This window comes from Triturus cristatus, chromosome 6 (genome assembly GCF_964204655.1).
Source record: "Triturus cristatus chromosome 6, aTriCri1.1, whole genome shotgun sequence".
NCBI lineage: Eukaryota > Metazoa > Chordata > Amphibia > Caudata > Salamandridae > Triturus > Triturus cristatus.
Window position 1 is genome coordinate 343,297,895 of NC_140589.1, and position 15,908 is coordinate 343,313,802.

The window sequence follows — 15,908 nt, forward strand, 5'->3', positions numbered from 1 at the left end:
TAACCATGATTCCACGCAACTTATTACAGACCTTGAAGCTGCAGGCCTAAGACAACTTATTAATTCTCCCACCCATCAAGCTGGTCACACACTAGACGGAATATTTACAAATAGTCCCCATATAAACATTACCCAGATAATCCCTCTGATCTGGACAGACCATTCTGCTATTTGCTTCACAGTACAAACTAATTCCATTAAATCAAATTCCGTTGTACCAGCTCGTTCAACATTCAGAGACTGGAAAAACATTGATTTATCACAATTAGCAGAGATGATACAGGATAAATTTGACCCCACTGAGCTTGATCCTATCAAAGCATCTTCTAACTACTTGACCAACATAAACATGGCCTGTAACAAACTAGCCCCCCCTAAAACATCACACCGAAATAGAACTACACCTTCAGCCCCATGGTTCACTGAAGCTCTACGCATGCAGAAACAATTCTGCAGAAACCTTGAAAGACAATGGCGTCGCAATTATAGCCCGGCAGACAAATCCAACTACAAAAATGCCCTCACTATTTACAAAAGAGCGATAACCGCCGAGAAAAGTCATCACTTCATCACTCAGATTAATCAGGCAAAAAACTCGTCAGGAGAACTATTCAGGGTAGTTACCACCCTATCCAACCCCCCGACGCCGCCCTTAGAGGCTTCTCAACCACTGACTGATGCCTTGGCCAGGTTCTTCGAGGAAAAAGTTAGTTCCATCTTCCAGACTTTTTCACGATCTACCCCCCTACCCTCAGCGAGTCTCTCTAATACTAGCATTCCATCTACTCTATTGTCTTTCAACCCCGTAGATAAAGACCATATTCAACGTCTAGTAGCCAGTACTAAATCCGGCTCCCCCCTTGACCCATGTCCCCCTTCCATTCTTAACCGCATACCGGAAGCAATTTCCCCTTCACTATTCACCATATGCAACGCAATGTTCGCAACAGGAATATATCCTTCAGTCTGGAAAGAAGCGATCATAAGGCCACTACTGAAAAAACCTACGCTTGACCCTCTTCTACCAGCAAGCTACAGACCTATCGCTTGTCTCCCATTTCCAGCAAAGATTTTTGAAAGGTCCATCAACTTGCAGCTGTCAAAATACATCAATGACAACAACTTGCTAGATGACACACAGTTCGGCTTTAGGCAGGGACATGGGACAGAGACGGCACTACTGAAAGCCGCGGACGAAATAAGAACAGCTATGGACAAGGGAGGAGCAGCTGTCTTGATACTCCTAGATCTCTCCGCTGCATTTGACACGGTCGATCATATTACCTTGATCGACCGTGTCGCAGCTCTGGGAATAGGAGGAACAGCTAAAGACCTGATTGCTTCGTTCCTCGCCAATCGGCCGCAGATTGTCAAAATGGGCAATTTCACCTCCCGTACCTTCTCTCTCCCCTGTGGCGTTCCACAGGGCTCCTCGCTAAGTCCGACGCTTTTTAATATCTATGTATCGGACTTGGCGAGGGTGATAAAATCCTATGGCATTGCCCTGACAACTTACGCCGATGACACGCAACTAGTGCTATCGGTGTACAATAACGGAGATAGCGTGTCAGCCAACTTTCAGGAGGGCATGAAGGCAATAGGCTCCTGGATGTCATCAAACTGCCTCAAGCTTAACTCTGACAAAACGGAGGTGATGACATTCGGGAGCTTGAAACCAGCATGGTCCCCACAATGGTGGCCACCGGAGCTGGGAGTCCCCCCCCAACCGGTGACTAAGGTTCGCAACCTGGGAGTCATATTCGACAACAAACTGACCTTCCACCATCACGCAAATGCCGTTGTATCATCTGCATTTCATACACTCAAAAAGATCAAGAAACTTCTTCCATACCTACCACAGTCAGCCGGTAAAACACTTATCAGTACTTTAGTGTTTTCAAAAACGGACTACTGTAACTCTTTGTTTCTTAACGCGCAAGAAGGAGTCCTCAACAAATTCCAAACCGTTCAAAACGCGGCCGCAAGAATCTTACTTTCTATCCCCAAATTCACATCAGTATCCCATCACATCAAAGAGCTCCACTGGCTACCCATCAGGAGCCGAATAAAATTCAAGGCTCTTTGCATAGCCTACAAGACCCTGAACTACCCAGGGCCTAAGTTCCTAAAAATAGCTCTTCATCCACTGGAGCATCGCAGAACACTTCGATCCTCTACATCCTTTCTGCTGTCTGTCCCTCGGACAAAAAAAGCTACTTGGGGAGATAGGCGCTTCACTACAGCCACTGCTAAATTATGGAACACCCTCCCATTGCATATAAAAACTGCCCCCACCCTCATTAAGTTCCGAAAGAGCCTCAAGACGTGGCTTTTCTCCTCTGTTTAAATCCCCTTAAAGAGTAAGGAGTTCTCTGATCGCCAGCGCCGAGACACCTGCATAGGTATTTGCGCGCTTTAAAAATAGCAAAAAATAAATAAATAAATAAATAAAATAGCAGCCAGCCATATGCTAACTTGCAACGTATTATGACCCTGCTGAGGGGCTACAAATAGCTGCCTTATATACACAGGCTGGGTGGGATAAGAAGCTGTAGGTAAACGGTGACTAGCACAGGTTTATCAGAGTTGGTGATCATTCCATTGGTAAATATCTAGAAGGACATAATCTGTAGGAGATATGTCTGCATGTAAGAAAGGGCAGAATGTGTCTCGGTGTCCAGACTGAGAGTGATCACCTGGGTTCTGGTCCTGTTCATGGGAGCGATGGTCTTTCTCAGCCTGCTGAGCTGAAATTATTTGCCTGCGCATTTGTGACTCCCACAAGAGAGCCCACATTGAACTTTCAATGACAGGGATCTTTAAAATGAGCCCTATTTGTTTTTTGTTTTTTATAAAAAATAATATTGTTGTTATTTGGGATTAACAGGATTTCTTCACAGAATAGTTAGGATGTTTATGCTGTAAGAAATGTAGATTTTAGCTCCAGAACTTTAAACAGTCCCTAAAGCTAGGTTGGGAGAGATTACTTTTCGATCCTGCTACAAACAGGTGACAGGAGGAGTGGGACTGATAGAAGTAGCAGTGAAGAATCAGTACCTTCAGGGTGCTTTATTCTACGTGCGCTGATCTTCTTGCCAGAGAGCCTTTAATGGGATTTGACCAAAACTGGTTAATCCAAAGAAAGATCATAAGGATCTCTGAGACCCTTTAAAATATGCTGAAATTAAACTTTTGACTTAGAAAATCCTTAGACTGAAAGGGTGCTTGGCCCACACTGGAGGTTTAGCAGATATACTTCGACCCGATCGAAAAGGAGTAAGGGGCTACCAGTGTCCAAGTACATGGATTGTTTAAGCTTTTACATAGAGTTTGGTGGCTGTCTAGTGTGGCCACAGAATAACAATGTCCACACATTTTGTCATCTGAATTTAGAGATCGTCTGGGAGACTTTGTGAACTGCTGAATTGTTTTTGAACATCCAGAACTAAAGCCTGACACAAATGATGTACAATGTTATTTACTTATACCAAGGGTCATTACCTGTCTCGCCTATGCATTGATAGTTGCCTGTATTTGAGAATTGTTTTTATTGCTCACACAGTCTTCAGTCAAAAACATTTCACTTGGTACTTGGCTAATTACTGAGCAAACTTGAAGATAACATTTTCAAGAACCTGCACAGGGATAGCTCTGCTTATAAGGCGGATGAGGCAGGTCCTCATTAAATGGCTACAAAGAACATATTTGTTGCGGACCAAACAAAGTAATGCAAAGATATATGTTCCAGGCTATCCACCATGTGTAACAGAAAAAAGTAATATAAAAACTTTTTTCACTTTAAAAGATTAAAATAAGCAAGTATACTCAAGGTGTGACAATGTAGTGTAACCCTACCGTAAAACTTCAAAACATGTTCTTATCAGCAGAATATGTGAGACAATCAAAGGCAAGGTGGTAACAGTACTTATTACTGACATTGTTATGTATTTTGTGTTTTGTCTGACAAGGAAGGTAAACTCTTCGAAACACCAAAACAAGAACAGCAGTGTGAGATTATTTTATTTATGGGTTGTGAAGAAATATGCTTTCATTCTTATATTTAGTTACAGAAAACTCCTGCAAAGTTTGCTGCCGGGATGAAAATGGCACATGCAGTCCATATGTTGATGCCGATAAACATTTTCTGTACCTGCGTAAAGGAAAGCCCTGCACTGTTGGATTTTGTGATTCCAATGTAAGTGAGAAACGTTTTATCCTTACATTTTTACTAGTCTTACCAGCTGGAGTTTTGATTTTTGCTGCTCTGATTATTCTTTTTTCAATTAGAAGTATGTTATGTTCTCCTTGTCTCTCTTAGGTCTCACCTATCAAAAGCTATCCATGGTCATGTTGACTAGAGGTAGCACAAAATAGTCATTAATGTAGTAGTCACCTGAACATCTCTGCATAAAATATGCTACAAGATTTGAATTTTGTAAACATAAGTCTAGATTTCATTCAAAGATCCTTTCACTAAATGGAGCTAAGTAGAACATAAACACAATGAGCTTGAAGTGGATGTATGCTCAAAAAAACATACAATGTCTACTTTGAGAACTATGAATTTGCCTAGTCAACCTGAACTAATTTTGTGAGATTTGGTCATGGTCCTGTATGTGATAGGGTTCCTCCAACTTCTGATGGTTATCGGTCGAAACTCTGCCGCACAGCTCAGGTTCGCTGATGCATCCCATGACTATAAAGACACTAGAACATAAGGCAAATTGATCATATCAGACCTTATACAGTCCATTTCTCGATCTTGCTTTGTCTGCATCCTACTAGGGGCTGTGAAGTGTAATTGCTCAAGTGTGCTAAAAAATGTAACATTTGCCACTTCATTTCAAGAAGGCCCCTGCATATTATGTAGTGATATATAAATTATTATTTTATTATTTATGTAGCTTCTAATCCTGCAGCTTTGCCATTTTAGCCCTTTACATGATGGGCGTTATGAATACCCAGCTTAGTAGTGCTTTATTGGCGTTGGAAAGATGTAGGGCTGAGTTATTCCTGTTGAGATTTAAAACCATGAACTGCAAGTCACCCAGTCATCTTTATTTAGTGTTTAGCCCATTCTGCTATCTTGTTGGCTATAAAAATCATTATTCATTCAATCTTATTGCGAGTTAACAAGATGCACATGGAGCAGAACTAAAATAGAGGGAAGTGTCGTGTCATAGGTGATGCATGATGAGAAGGAGATGGTTTAAATAGTATCCTTCACCCATGGCACTAAAGTACATGAGATTGCCCTGCTCATCTCCCCTCTGCACCCTGCACTTGCATAGACCATTTTTCTTTGCACACCTGTATGTAATCCTTCAGTCCGCATCACACATCCTCTACGTTTCTAAACACCCTTCAACCCATTTCAAGAGTCGAGTAATTTGTACTGTTGGGACCTGAACAGTGGAAGGCCCTCCCCTCAACCTAAGATCTGCCACTTTAAAATAGCCATGAAACACCACATGAGGCTTAGTGGTCATTTTCTGGTACTGAATTCAAAATATAGAGAGGAACTATTTTAGAAATTTTTGAATCAGTTGCAAAATCTTCCTAAAACAAATACTGTTTTGTTTACTTTTAGTGCGTTTTTACTTTGTTCTCCCTGACTTAGTGCTTATAAAGCGTTTCTGTAAGTGATGTTAAAACATATGTACAAGATAACTACAGATACAAGGAGATAGTCTTATAAAAGATCTAGTCAAATGCGCAATGCTAAATGCTTATAAGCAAAAAGAATATTGATACAAAAGAATCCATTTGTTTATGGATTGTCCAGCACATTGTGTTCTGCTAATAGCATACTCTAGTTGCCATCATGAAGCTCCAACCTCCATTTGTGATGAATTGATATTTTGTTCTTTTTCTATTTTGAAAAAAATTAAGAATTATTTAGCTTAAAAAGCACACTAGTGGGATTCTCTGGGACCACAAACAAACAACAATCATTTGTTTTGGAGGCGGGATAAATGCAATTGCCATATACAAGACTGTCAAGTGGCCTTTTGATTATTCATATATAATATGTGGATATTGAGGATTTCTTAAGAAGGGTTGCTTTTAAGCATTTTGACTGGTCACAATTTTGTTAAACAAAACAATTGGTTCTGTCAGGATGTATACAATTGCTTAGGGTACTGTTTGTAAATACAGAGAGCACATACTTATTCACAGAACATAGAGCAATGATTCACGAAAGGAAAAAACACACACGAAATAGGAATCAATAGTATATTCTTAAATGAGTATCAAATACTAATGGCTGTCACCGTTACAAATTCAATTGCAACAAGGAACACTAAGTGACCGTGGTGAAAAAGTGACATATAGTGATTTAGTGATATGAACAGTACACTATATACAAGACAAGTACATGTGAGATAGAAAAAGGAGGAGGGGATTTTTTTTTGAAAAAGTGTTGTCCTGTTGCTTTTTTCTTATGTGCTGCAAGATCCAATAATAAATTAAATCGTGATCATGAGGGCTGTGCGGACATATATGGAATGTGGACGTTTCGACCCTGAGAGTAGCGCAACCGTCAGGTGCATCAGAGCGGGTCTTCTTCAGGACTATGGAGAGATGAATGGACAGCCTATAAAATTAAATAGAAATTATGTTTTAAGGTGTGTGTTTTAAACAGATGTTCATTTTAACTGTTTAGTAGCCAGGGGAGAGCTTACTAATATGCAGAAGTCTTAGTAGATGAAATCTGCAAATAACAAAGGCATCTGTTAAAAGACTGAGGAGGATTGTAAGGAATGACTGACAAACAACAACCGGTGATCTCTCTTACCAGAATGCAGTGATTAGGTTGTAGTGATCAGTATTTCTTGGCAATATGTCAGGAAATGACAAAAAGGTCTTCACCAGCCGGTTGGAGCCTAAGAGAAATAATGGGTGATTTTTCAGAAAAATGTAGCTTATGATTCCGCATTAAGCATACTACGAAAAGGAAGATAACAAGAAGTATGGCACACCTCATCTATAGCTTCACTGGACCTACACCAGCCGGTTGGGGTGTCATGAAAAAACCTATCGATTCAGGCTGCTGTAGAGATAAAAGGAGATGACTAAATATCCAGTCACTCGATAGCGCTGTGACTCGCTAACTCTAGCCATCAAGAAACCCGGTCTGAAATACTCGTGTCTCACCTTAGTAAATAGAAGGCGCGTCCATCCGGCACGTAATATGACGTGGACGGCGTGGTGCAGCAGCGCAATGAAGCTGTCAAAAAGAACATATCTGAAAGAAACACGTTAGTGATAGATTCCTTACCTTAGAATATCCCCAAGCTTCAGACTTTATCCGGAACGTTTTGCTAGCAGTACCCCTGCGCGTCAGGTGGGGTTGTGCAACTCCGCGTCCGTCGCTGGCGTCGTAAGCACCGAGATTACGTCACGGAGACTACTTAGGCGCCACCCATGCGTGCTGACGTCAGTTCTTTCTTTTTCCGCGCCAGCAAGCGCAGATCTGGTTAGAGCACGTACCTTAGTCACTTTTTAACTACACTTTTTGAGACTTTTTGACTCCTTTTCTCCTTGGTGCACGTAGGGATGCCTGGATTTGTCTTTTTTTTTATTTTTTTAGCTTTGAGTTTATTGAAACCACAAAGATATTACAATATACAATTAAGAGAACCTAAATAACCATAATATGCATAATAAGGAATGAGAAATAAACAGGTTACAATAAACATTGCATCCTAGAATGAAAAGAAAAGAAAATGGGGAAAAAGGAGGGGGGGGGGATTGGAAACAATATAAATGTCATGTGAAAAAGTTCAAAGCAAGCTATAACAATAAAATAAAGCATTGCATGTAACTAAAACTATAAAAAGGATATAATGATATAATTGTGTAAGTATAATATGTAAAAACAGTATTAAATTTCGCAATAAAAATAAAAAGACAACGAAACAAAATCACGGCGGTTTACGGACATCATCTGATGTTCTCACAATAGTAGAAATTAAAGTATTTGAAGAAACAGAGGCAGATAAATATGTAGTGAGAGGGAGCCAAAGCAAATCTCTTTTAATTGCTAATGATATAGGGGTAACATAATTAGTATCAAGTCTATGATGGAAACAGAGGGCATTCCACCAAGCTCTATAAGTAACTTTGTCTGCATGTTTCCAATTAGAGGTGATTAAGTGTAAGGCAATAGCGAGTAGCAAGTCAATTAGGTGAGAATGTGATGGGGATTGAGGCCAAGAGGGGGATAAAGAACCTAGAAAGATATTTAGGAGAGAGAAGGAAACCTTAGTGTGAAATATTTTATTAATTTGGGACTAAACTAAACCCCAAAATTTGTCAATATTTGTGCATTCAAACAACATGTATTTTAAATCAGCCTTTAGGCAAGGACAGGACCAGCATGATGATGGGGTGTTAGAGGAAAAAGAAGCCAAAGTTGCAGGCGAGTATAATAAACGCTGATACACAAAATAAAGAGTTTGAGTCGTGTTAGCCGCCCGTGAGGTTTTGTGAATCTTTAACCATAATTTATCCCATATGGAGATAGACCAGCATTGTGATAGATCTCTTTCCCATGCCAATTCAGTCTTTGTTTTACACCGTGCCGAAGAAGATAACAGACATTTGTAAAGAGAAGAAGCAGAAGGGGAGGGGCTTAATAACGGAAAGAATGTAGAACATGTTGTAGGAAGATCAGAAGAAGGGGAAAGTAACGAGAGATATTGACGGAGAGAAGGGAGTAAAAGATCATATTGTTTCTTAAAAGAGTTAGGAAGAATAAAGTTAGATTTAAGATCTGAAAAAGATAAAGGTTTATCATCAGACAAGAGTTGAGAAATCCAGACCAGCCCTTTAGAATGCCACGATTTCCAATAAAAAGCACGATTTTTAATACGTAACAATTTATTATGCCAGATAGGTTGTTGAGAAAGTGAAACAAGCGAAGGATAGGAAGATGGCATAAGAGGGGTTATCAGTTTATGTGTATGAGAGATGACAGAAGGACGTAAAAAAGAGGTGTTAGCAGTGAAGGCAAGGGATTCTAGAAAACCAAAGGGGGAAGTGAAGAATTTTTCTATGCGCAACCAAATCGGGGGATAGGTAGGAGAGTCAGAGGAAAGCCAGTGAGAGGCTTGTTTTAGAGAAAACGCATAATGGTAGGATTTAAAATCAGGAAACTTAAGTCCACCACTTAAGTCCACTACTCGAGAGGGTTTTCCCTTCCAAAGAAATTTTAACAAAATGCGATCTATTCTTTTAAAGTAATAGTCCGGAATATGTACAGGAATCATTGAAAGAGAATATAAAATAATGGGAGCAAGCATCATCTTAATAGATTCTAATCTACCGCACCAGGAGAGAAAAAGAGGGTGCCATTTAGTAATTGAATCACTTAGTTTCTTAGTGATATAATCAAAATTCTGTTTCAAAGTTTCTGAAATGGATGGGGAAAACCATAAACCCAAATATTTCAATTTTGAGGGTTGCCAGGAAAAGCCAGTCTGAGTAAAATAGTGTTTGAGACATAAGACATTAAGGGGTAGAACTTCACACTTGTCTCGATTTAGACGTTACCCCGATATTTTTTAAAACGCATCTACCTGAGAAAGGAAAGGGGGAAGAGAAGAATCTGGATTGGAACAATATAAAAGAATATCATCTGCATAAACAGACAATTTAACTTGATGGGTACCCAGCTGGAAACCCGTAATTTGAACATCTTGCCTAATTTTAGTGAGAAATGGCTCCAACGCAACTACGAATAAGAGGGGGGATAGGGGACAGCCCTGACGTACACCCCTAGAAAGAGAAAAATAATCAGAGACCTTACCGTTAACAAAAATAGATGCTTTGGGACCAGAATATAACAGAGAAATCAAGGAGATTAATTTAGGAGGGAACCCTATCCATTTTAGAGCATAGAACATGAAGTCTCAACCAATCCTGTCAAAGGCTTTTTCAGCGTCCAACGCTATGGCAGTAAGCGGGTAGTCAATGGAAGAAGCCTTGCTAAGGACATTGAAGAAAACTCTAGAATTATCAGAAGATAAACAACCCTTAACAAAGCCTGACTGCTGCGGTCCAAGAAGCTCAGGCAAAACAGGGTCAATACGCAAGGCAAGAATTTTAGCAAAAATTTTGTAATCCGTATTAACTAAAGATATAGGGCGATAGTTTTTACAAAAAGAATGGTCTTTGCCTTCCTTAGGAATTAAGCAAATCATAGCATCTTGAAAAGTGCCTAGAGACGATCCATTCTCAATAAAGAAAGTGAATAGAGAAAGAAGTTGTGGGAGAAGAAGCTTCGAGAAATGATCATAAAATTCAATGGTAAATCCGTCGGGGCCAGGAGTCTTACCTCGTCGTAAAACCGAAACAGCATGGGTAATTTCCGCCAATGTGACATCAATCTGTAGTGAGTCAAAATCAATGTGATGGGAAGGGGGCGGACTAATGGATTGAAAATAAGATGATAGGTCCGAATTAAGTGGTTGGGTCTCGGGAGTGTAAAGAGTTTTTTATAAAAGGACATAAATTCAGATAGGATATCTTCATCTTTGAGAAGCGTGTCCCCATTAGAATTAGTCAGAGAATCTATCCGAACTCGATCCCGCCGCGCTTTTAGATAATTAGCCAGTAATTTCCCCATTTTGTTTTGACCCCCGTAGTAACGAGCACTACTCTTCAATAAGTAGGAGGAAGCTGCTTCCGTAGAGAATTTATTAAAAGAAATCTTAGCAGTACGGAGATCCTTCAAGGAAGTTTCAGAGTAAGAATGATAATAGGCATATTCTAGTTTTTTTATTTGGGCAAGCAACTGAGCCGAGCGTTTTTCAGAATTCTTTTTCTTCTGGAAAACAACATTGATAATGAAGCCTCTTGCAGCTGCCTTGTAGGAGTCCCAAATCATAGCAGGAGAGGAATCAGGAGTTGTATTTATGGTGAAGAATTCCGAAGCAAAAGAACTGAATTGGCTAGAAAAGTTAGGATCCATGAGCAATTAATTATTAAATCGCCAACGTCCAGTAGATGAGGAGTAAGGAATTAGGTCAAACTCAACAAAAACCGGGGCGTGATCTGAAATTAAAATGGAGCCTATTTCAGAGTGGAGAACATGTTGCGTTAAAGATTTACTTAAAAAGAGGTAGTCAATTCGAGACTGTGATTTGTGTGGGGGGGGAGAAGAAACTGTACTCTCGCAAATCAGGATGACACAATCTCCAGATATCAACTAAGGATTTTTGATGAATGGTAGAAGTGAATTGTGAATGCATTTTATTATGTACAATTCTGACTGGGGAATTCCTATCCAAAATGGGGTCATATATTTGATTACAATCACCTCCAAAAACAATATAATCATCATCAAGTGAAAGTAATTTATCAGAAATCCGCAACCAAAAAGTATTATCAACAGAAACTGGAGCATAGACATTAAAGAAAACCAACGGTATCTTATCAATAAGTATCTTAACAATAACCCAATGGCCCCCAGAGTCAATCTCTTGAGAAATAACAGAGACAGTAAACTTTTTATGAGATAAAATGAGAACCCCATTCTTCTTACCAAAAGCTGGAGAAGAGAATACTTTACCAACCCAACTTTTCTTTAATTTAGACGCTTCAGTGTCAGATAAATGGGTATCTTGAAGGAAAGCAACATCAGTTTTTAATCTAGCTAAATGGGATAGAACTCGTTGTCTTTTAATAGGATGATTCAATCCCTTAACATTCCATGTGGTAACTCTGAACTTGACTGAGTGTGAATCAAATCACTAAACCATGAACATACAATGCAAGATACAGCTATAAGAATAAAATCAATAGTTGAGTGAGAACTCATATACATACCAACAAAAAGGTAGGAGAGGAAAAAATGAACAACAGTAAAAGTGATAAAGTCAATAAAGGGAAAAAGCAGTGAATAAAAGGTATGAATTTGAGAGGAGTCAAATAGAAAGGAAAGAAAAAAGAGAAACTGGAATACGGAAAATGCAAGAGAAAGATAAAGAAGGGAAAGGGGAAAAAAGAAAAAGAGGAACAGTAGTAAATGGCAAAAAGAAATACACGAAAAGAGCATATGCACAGGGAACATACTCACATAAAGATGATTCAAGGAAATAAGGGGAAGGGGTGAGGCCACATGACACAGACGGCAAGTCCAGGGCTGACCGGACGGAGGACGAGGGGCAATAAACCAAAAAGAGAAGATATCTGCGGAGGTGAAATGGGACAAAAACGACAGAATGATTAATGCAATAAATAATGAAAAGATAGGATTACATAAAATAAAGTAAAACGAATAATACAATCAAATACCAAGTGAAAATTACAGCACTATCAACACCAAAAGAAATAGCAGATAGCACATAGATAATAGAGAGAAAAAGTACTGAATGAGAAATCTACATAAGAAAAAACAAAGTCAAGTAATGTTGGAGGACGAAGATCCAGAAGCATCCATGGCATCTGTCTTGCTAAAGTTTATGAAACTTTGAAGTTGCAGCGGGTCTTCATAGGATGTCGTCTTGTTATTGAACGTAACCTTGAATAAGCAGGGGTGAAAGAGCCCATAGCGCGCTCCCATGGAACAAAGAGCAGGTCTCATGGCAAGAAAGGCCTTACGCCTGTTAGCAGTAGACTTGGCGTAGTCTTGTGCAAAAAACAAAGTGGAGCCAGACCAAGTGACACGCTGAGAAGATTTAACCGCTGACAGGACCTTCAACAAGTCTGTGTATTCCAAGAAATACAGGATAACACCTCTTGGTCTCTGTGAGGTTGAAGTAGTCGAGGAAGGATGACCTAATCTGTGGGCTCGCTGGATGTTAAGAACGGTGTCTGCTGGCATATGAAGAATCTTGGGTAGGAAAGTCTTAAAGAAGGCAGGAGGGTCTGAGCCTTCTGATCCCTCCACCAGACCATAAATGCGCAGATTATTCCGTCTATTGCGATTTTCAAGGTCCTCAACTTGGCGCTGGAGTACAGGCACTTGTGATTGAAGCTGAGTTACAGTGGTAGCAGTCTCTGTAAGAGAAGACATGTTATTCTCGACTGCTATAAGTCTTGTGTCGAGTTGAGACCAAGTATCAGTGAGAATTTGCAATTTATTGTTCGTTTCCTCCATAAAAGGTCGAAGGGCTCGAATCTCGTCCAACAATGTCTCCATGGAAACAGGTGAAGTTGCTTTAGGTGGAGAAGGAGGGCTTTGTTTGAGTCGCTTGGTAACAGATTTCCCAGAGGATGTTGGCGGGGGAGAAGGATCCATATTCGCCGGGAGGTTTTGAGCTGGCGCCAACAAAGACTCCTCTAAGTTAGAAAATGCAGTGAAAAGTTTTGAGTTCTTGATAAAAATACGCTTAGACGAGGGTTGCTTAGAGATAGTGCCTTTAATTCTACCCATAGAGTATATTCCAAGCGGAAGAACTGTTCAAAAAGGGGTAGAACGTGGTCACAGCAGGCACTAGCCAGAGATAAAACAACTCTAGTCAAACAGCTTATATCAACAATATATCCAGCAAGCATCAGATCAGCGCAAGCAAATGTTAGCCAAAGTCATTGATGAAGCGCCAAACGAAAAAAGAAGAAAAAATTACACTGTAGGCTGAAAAATGAAGGATAGGCTACAAAATGGCTGCCTCTCCTCAGGTACTTGGAAAATGGTTATAACTGAAAAGAGCAGTCTCTGGTGAGGGGAGTTAAGGAGAAAAAACGTGAAGGCACCATCATTTGGGCGCATTATACATAAAAAGCAGCTCAGAAATAAAGCCCATCTTTTAGAAAGAGCCACCACACAAAGTCAGGAAAAACAAAATGGCGGCCGCGAAAACGCGTCGCCGCTACACTGGGACTCACTTCAGGAAATTCCTCTTATTCCGTTAAAAAACGGAAACGAAAAAGGCCGCGCAGCAATCAGCAGGTGTTCCGACGCTCGCAAGCGTCATTTTATCCGCATTGGGAAGGCATATGAAGCGGTGCCGCCAAGTCACACCGAGAGCCTTACCCGGACACCGCCATGCGCCTCGGGCGTCAAGCCACGCCCCCCCTGGATTTAAGTCATGTGCCTGCCGTCGCAATATGTCGGTGGCGGACCCCCACGATGTTTGCCTCTACTGCCTGGAGACCGACCACGACTCCCGGTCCTGCCGGAACTGTCGGGCCATGGCCCCGAAGGCCTTGAGGGACCGGCGCCGGAAGCTGCTGGAAGCCTGCCACTCGTCCCAGCACAGTTCCAGGTCCAGGGACCCTTCCCGAGAACGCTCTTGGGGCCGCAGTCGTCGCTCCTCAGGCTCCAAGTCTTCGCCCTCGGATTCGGGTAAGCGACGACATAAAAAGAAGTCGAAGAAGCGAGTTTGCTCTCCGGCGTCCCCCTGTTGGTCCTCGGATGCGGACGAGGGGGACAGGGGTCCTGCCCCTGCGGCTCCTTTGGAGCCTGGGAGTCCCGCGGCCTACCCGCCTTATTCGGGTCGTCGGCGACTCTTGAACAGGTGCAAGAATTTCTTGCTACCATGGACCACCTTTTTAGGCATCAGGCTCCCGCCGGCGCGCCTTCAGTCCCCGCGGTCCCGTGTCCGGATCCTGTGGGGCCGCCGGCGGGTCCAGCATCGGCGCCACAGGAACCCGCGCCGTTGGCTCTGGCCCCGGCGCCACAAGGTCCAGCGCTGCCAGCTCTGGCGCCACCCTCGGCTCCGCCTCCAGTACCGCAGTGGGTCCCTTTTGTCCCGTCCTTGCCCCGGTTCCAGGACCATTTTGTTCCTACCTGGGATCTGCATTGGGATACGGCGCCGGCTCGGCCCCGGCCGGTGCCGTTTCCGATGCCGTATATGTTCCTTCTCCGGCTTCAGCTCTGCTGCCGCGGTCTGTTCCCCATGCAACAGAGGTGGAGGACGACTGGGAGGGCTCCGAGGACCCTCTTGCCTGTCAGTGTAACTCCGAGCAGGACTGGGTGGACATCTTGGAGGACGCCGGCGACCTCGACGTCTCTTCTGACCCGGGGTTTGCCTCTCCCACGCCTACATGGAGGAGGGCGCCTCCTACACGATGGTGCTCCGTCGGGCAGCTGAGGTCCTCAACCTCAATCTTCCTACGGTGGCCCTCAAAACTAATTTTCTCACTGAGGTGCTCCAGATGGCGTCCACTTCATCAGAGCCCCTGCTCCCATTTAATGACGCTCTCACTGACATCTTGTTGGACACTTGGTTGCGGCCATCCACAGGGACCCCTGTGGATAAGAATGTCGCCAGGCGTCATCGCCCGGTGCCTGGCGACCCCACGTTTCTGACCACTCCTCCTACGCCTGAGAGCCTGGTCATCCAAGCCTCGACGTCAGAGTGCTTTTCCTACGGCCCCGCCGGATAAGGACTCTAAGAAGCTGGAGCAGTTCGGTAAGAGGGTGTTCTCTTCGGCAAGTTTGGGGCTGCGGTCAGTGAACACCGCCTGCTTATTAGGCCGCTATTCCCACGCAGTGTGGAATACAGTTGCGCAGGTGTTGCCTCAGTGTCATGAGGAGATCCACGCTGTGCTGTCACAAGCTGTTCCTGAGGGGAAAGATGCGGCTAAGTTCGCCATTCGGTGTGGTTTGGACACCGCGGGCTCACTGGGTAGGGCGATTTCTATGACTGTGGCGCTGCGCCGCCACACCTGGTTGCGGTCTACCGGGTTCTTGCCCGATGTCTAGAGCTCGCTCATGGACATGCCCTTTGATGTCACTCGCCTGTTTGGCGATAAGGCCGACAGTGCACTGGAGCGTTTTAAGGACTCGCGAGCCACGGCCAAGTCATTGGGTCTTTCTGCAAAGAGCCCGGCCACTCCTGGTTTTCGTTCCTTTCGTGGCCACGGCATAGGCGCCCAGGCAGGTTCCTTCAGCAAGCATGTGCAGAACCAGCCTCAGCGCGGCTGCGGACACGGCTTTCCGCAGAGGCGGGTCT

At 42.7% G+C, this 15,908-nt stretch overlaps 1 protein-coding gene across 1 annotated transcript in view; it reads left to right on the top strand.

Annotated features, from left to right (window-relative positions):
* The window catches only part of ADAM17 (ADAM metallopeptidase domain 17), a 597,876-nt gene that overhangs the window by 480,601 nt on the left and 101,367 nt on the right, over positions 1–15,908 (top strand). The window contains exon 15 of the mRNA XM_085610726.1: positions 4,065–4,195. Within this exon, the coding sequence (XP_085466852.1) occupies positions 4,065–4,195 (131 nt within the window). The remainder of the gene's footprint in view (positions 1–4,064; positions 4,196–15,908) is intronic.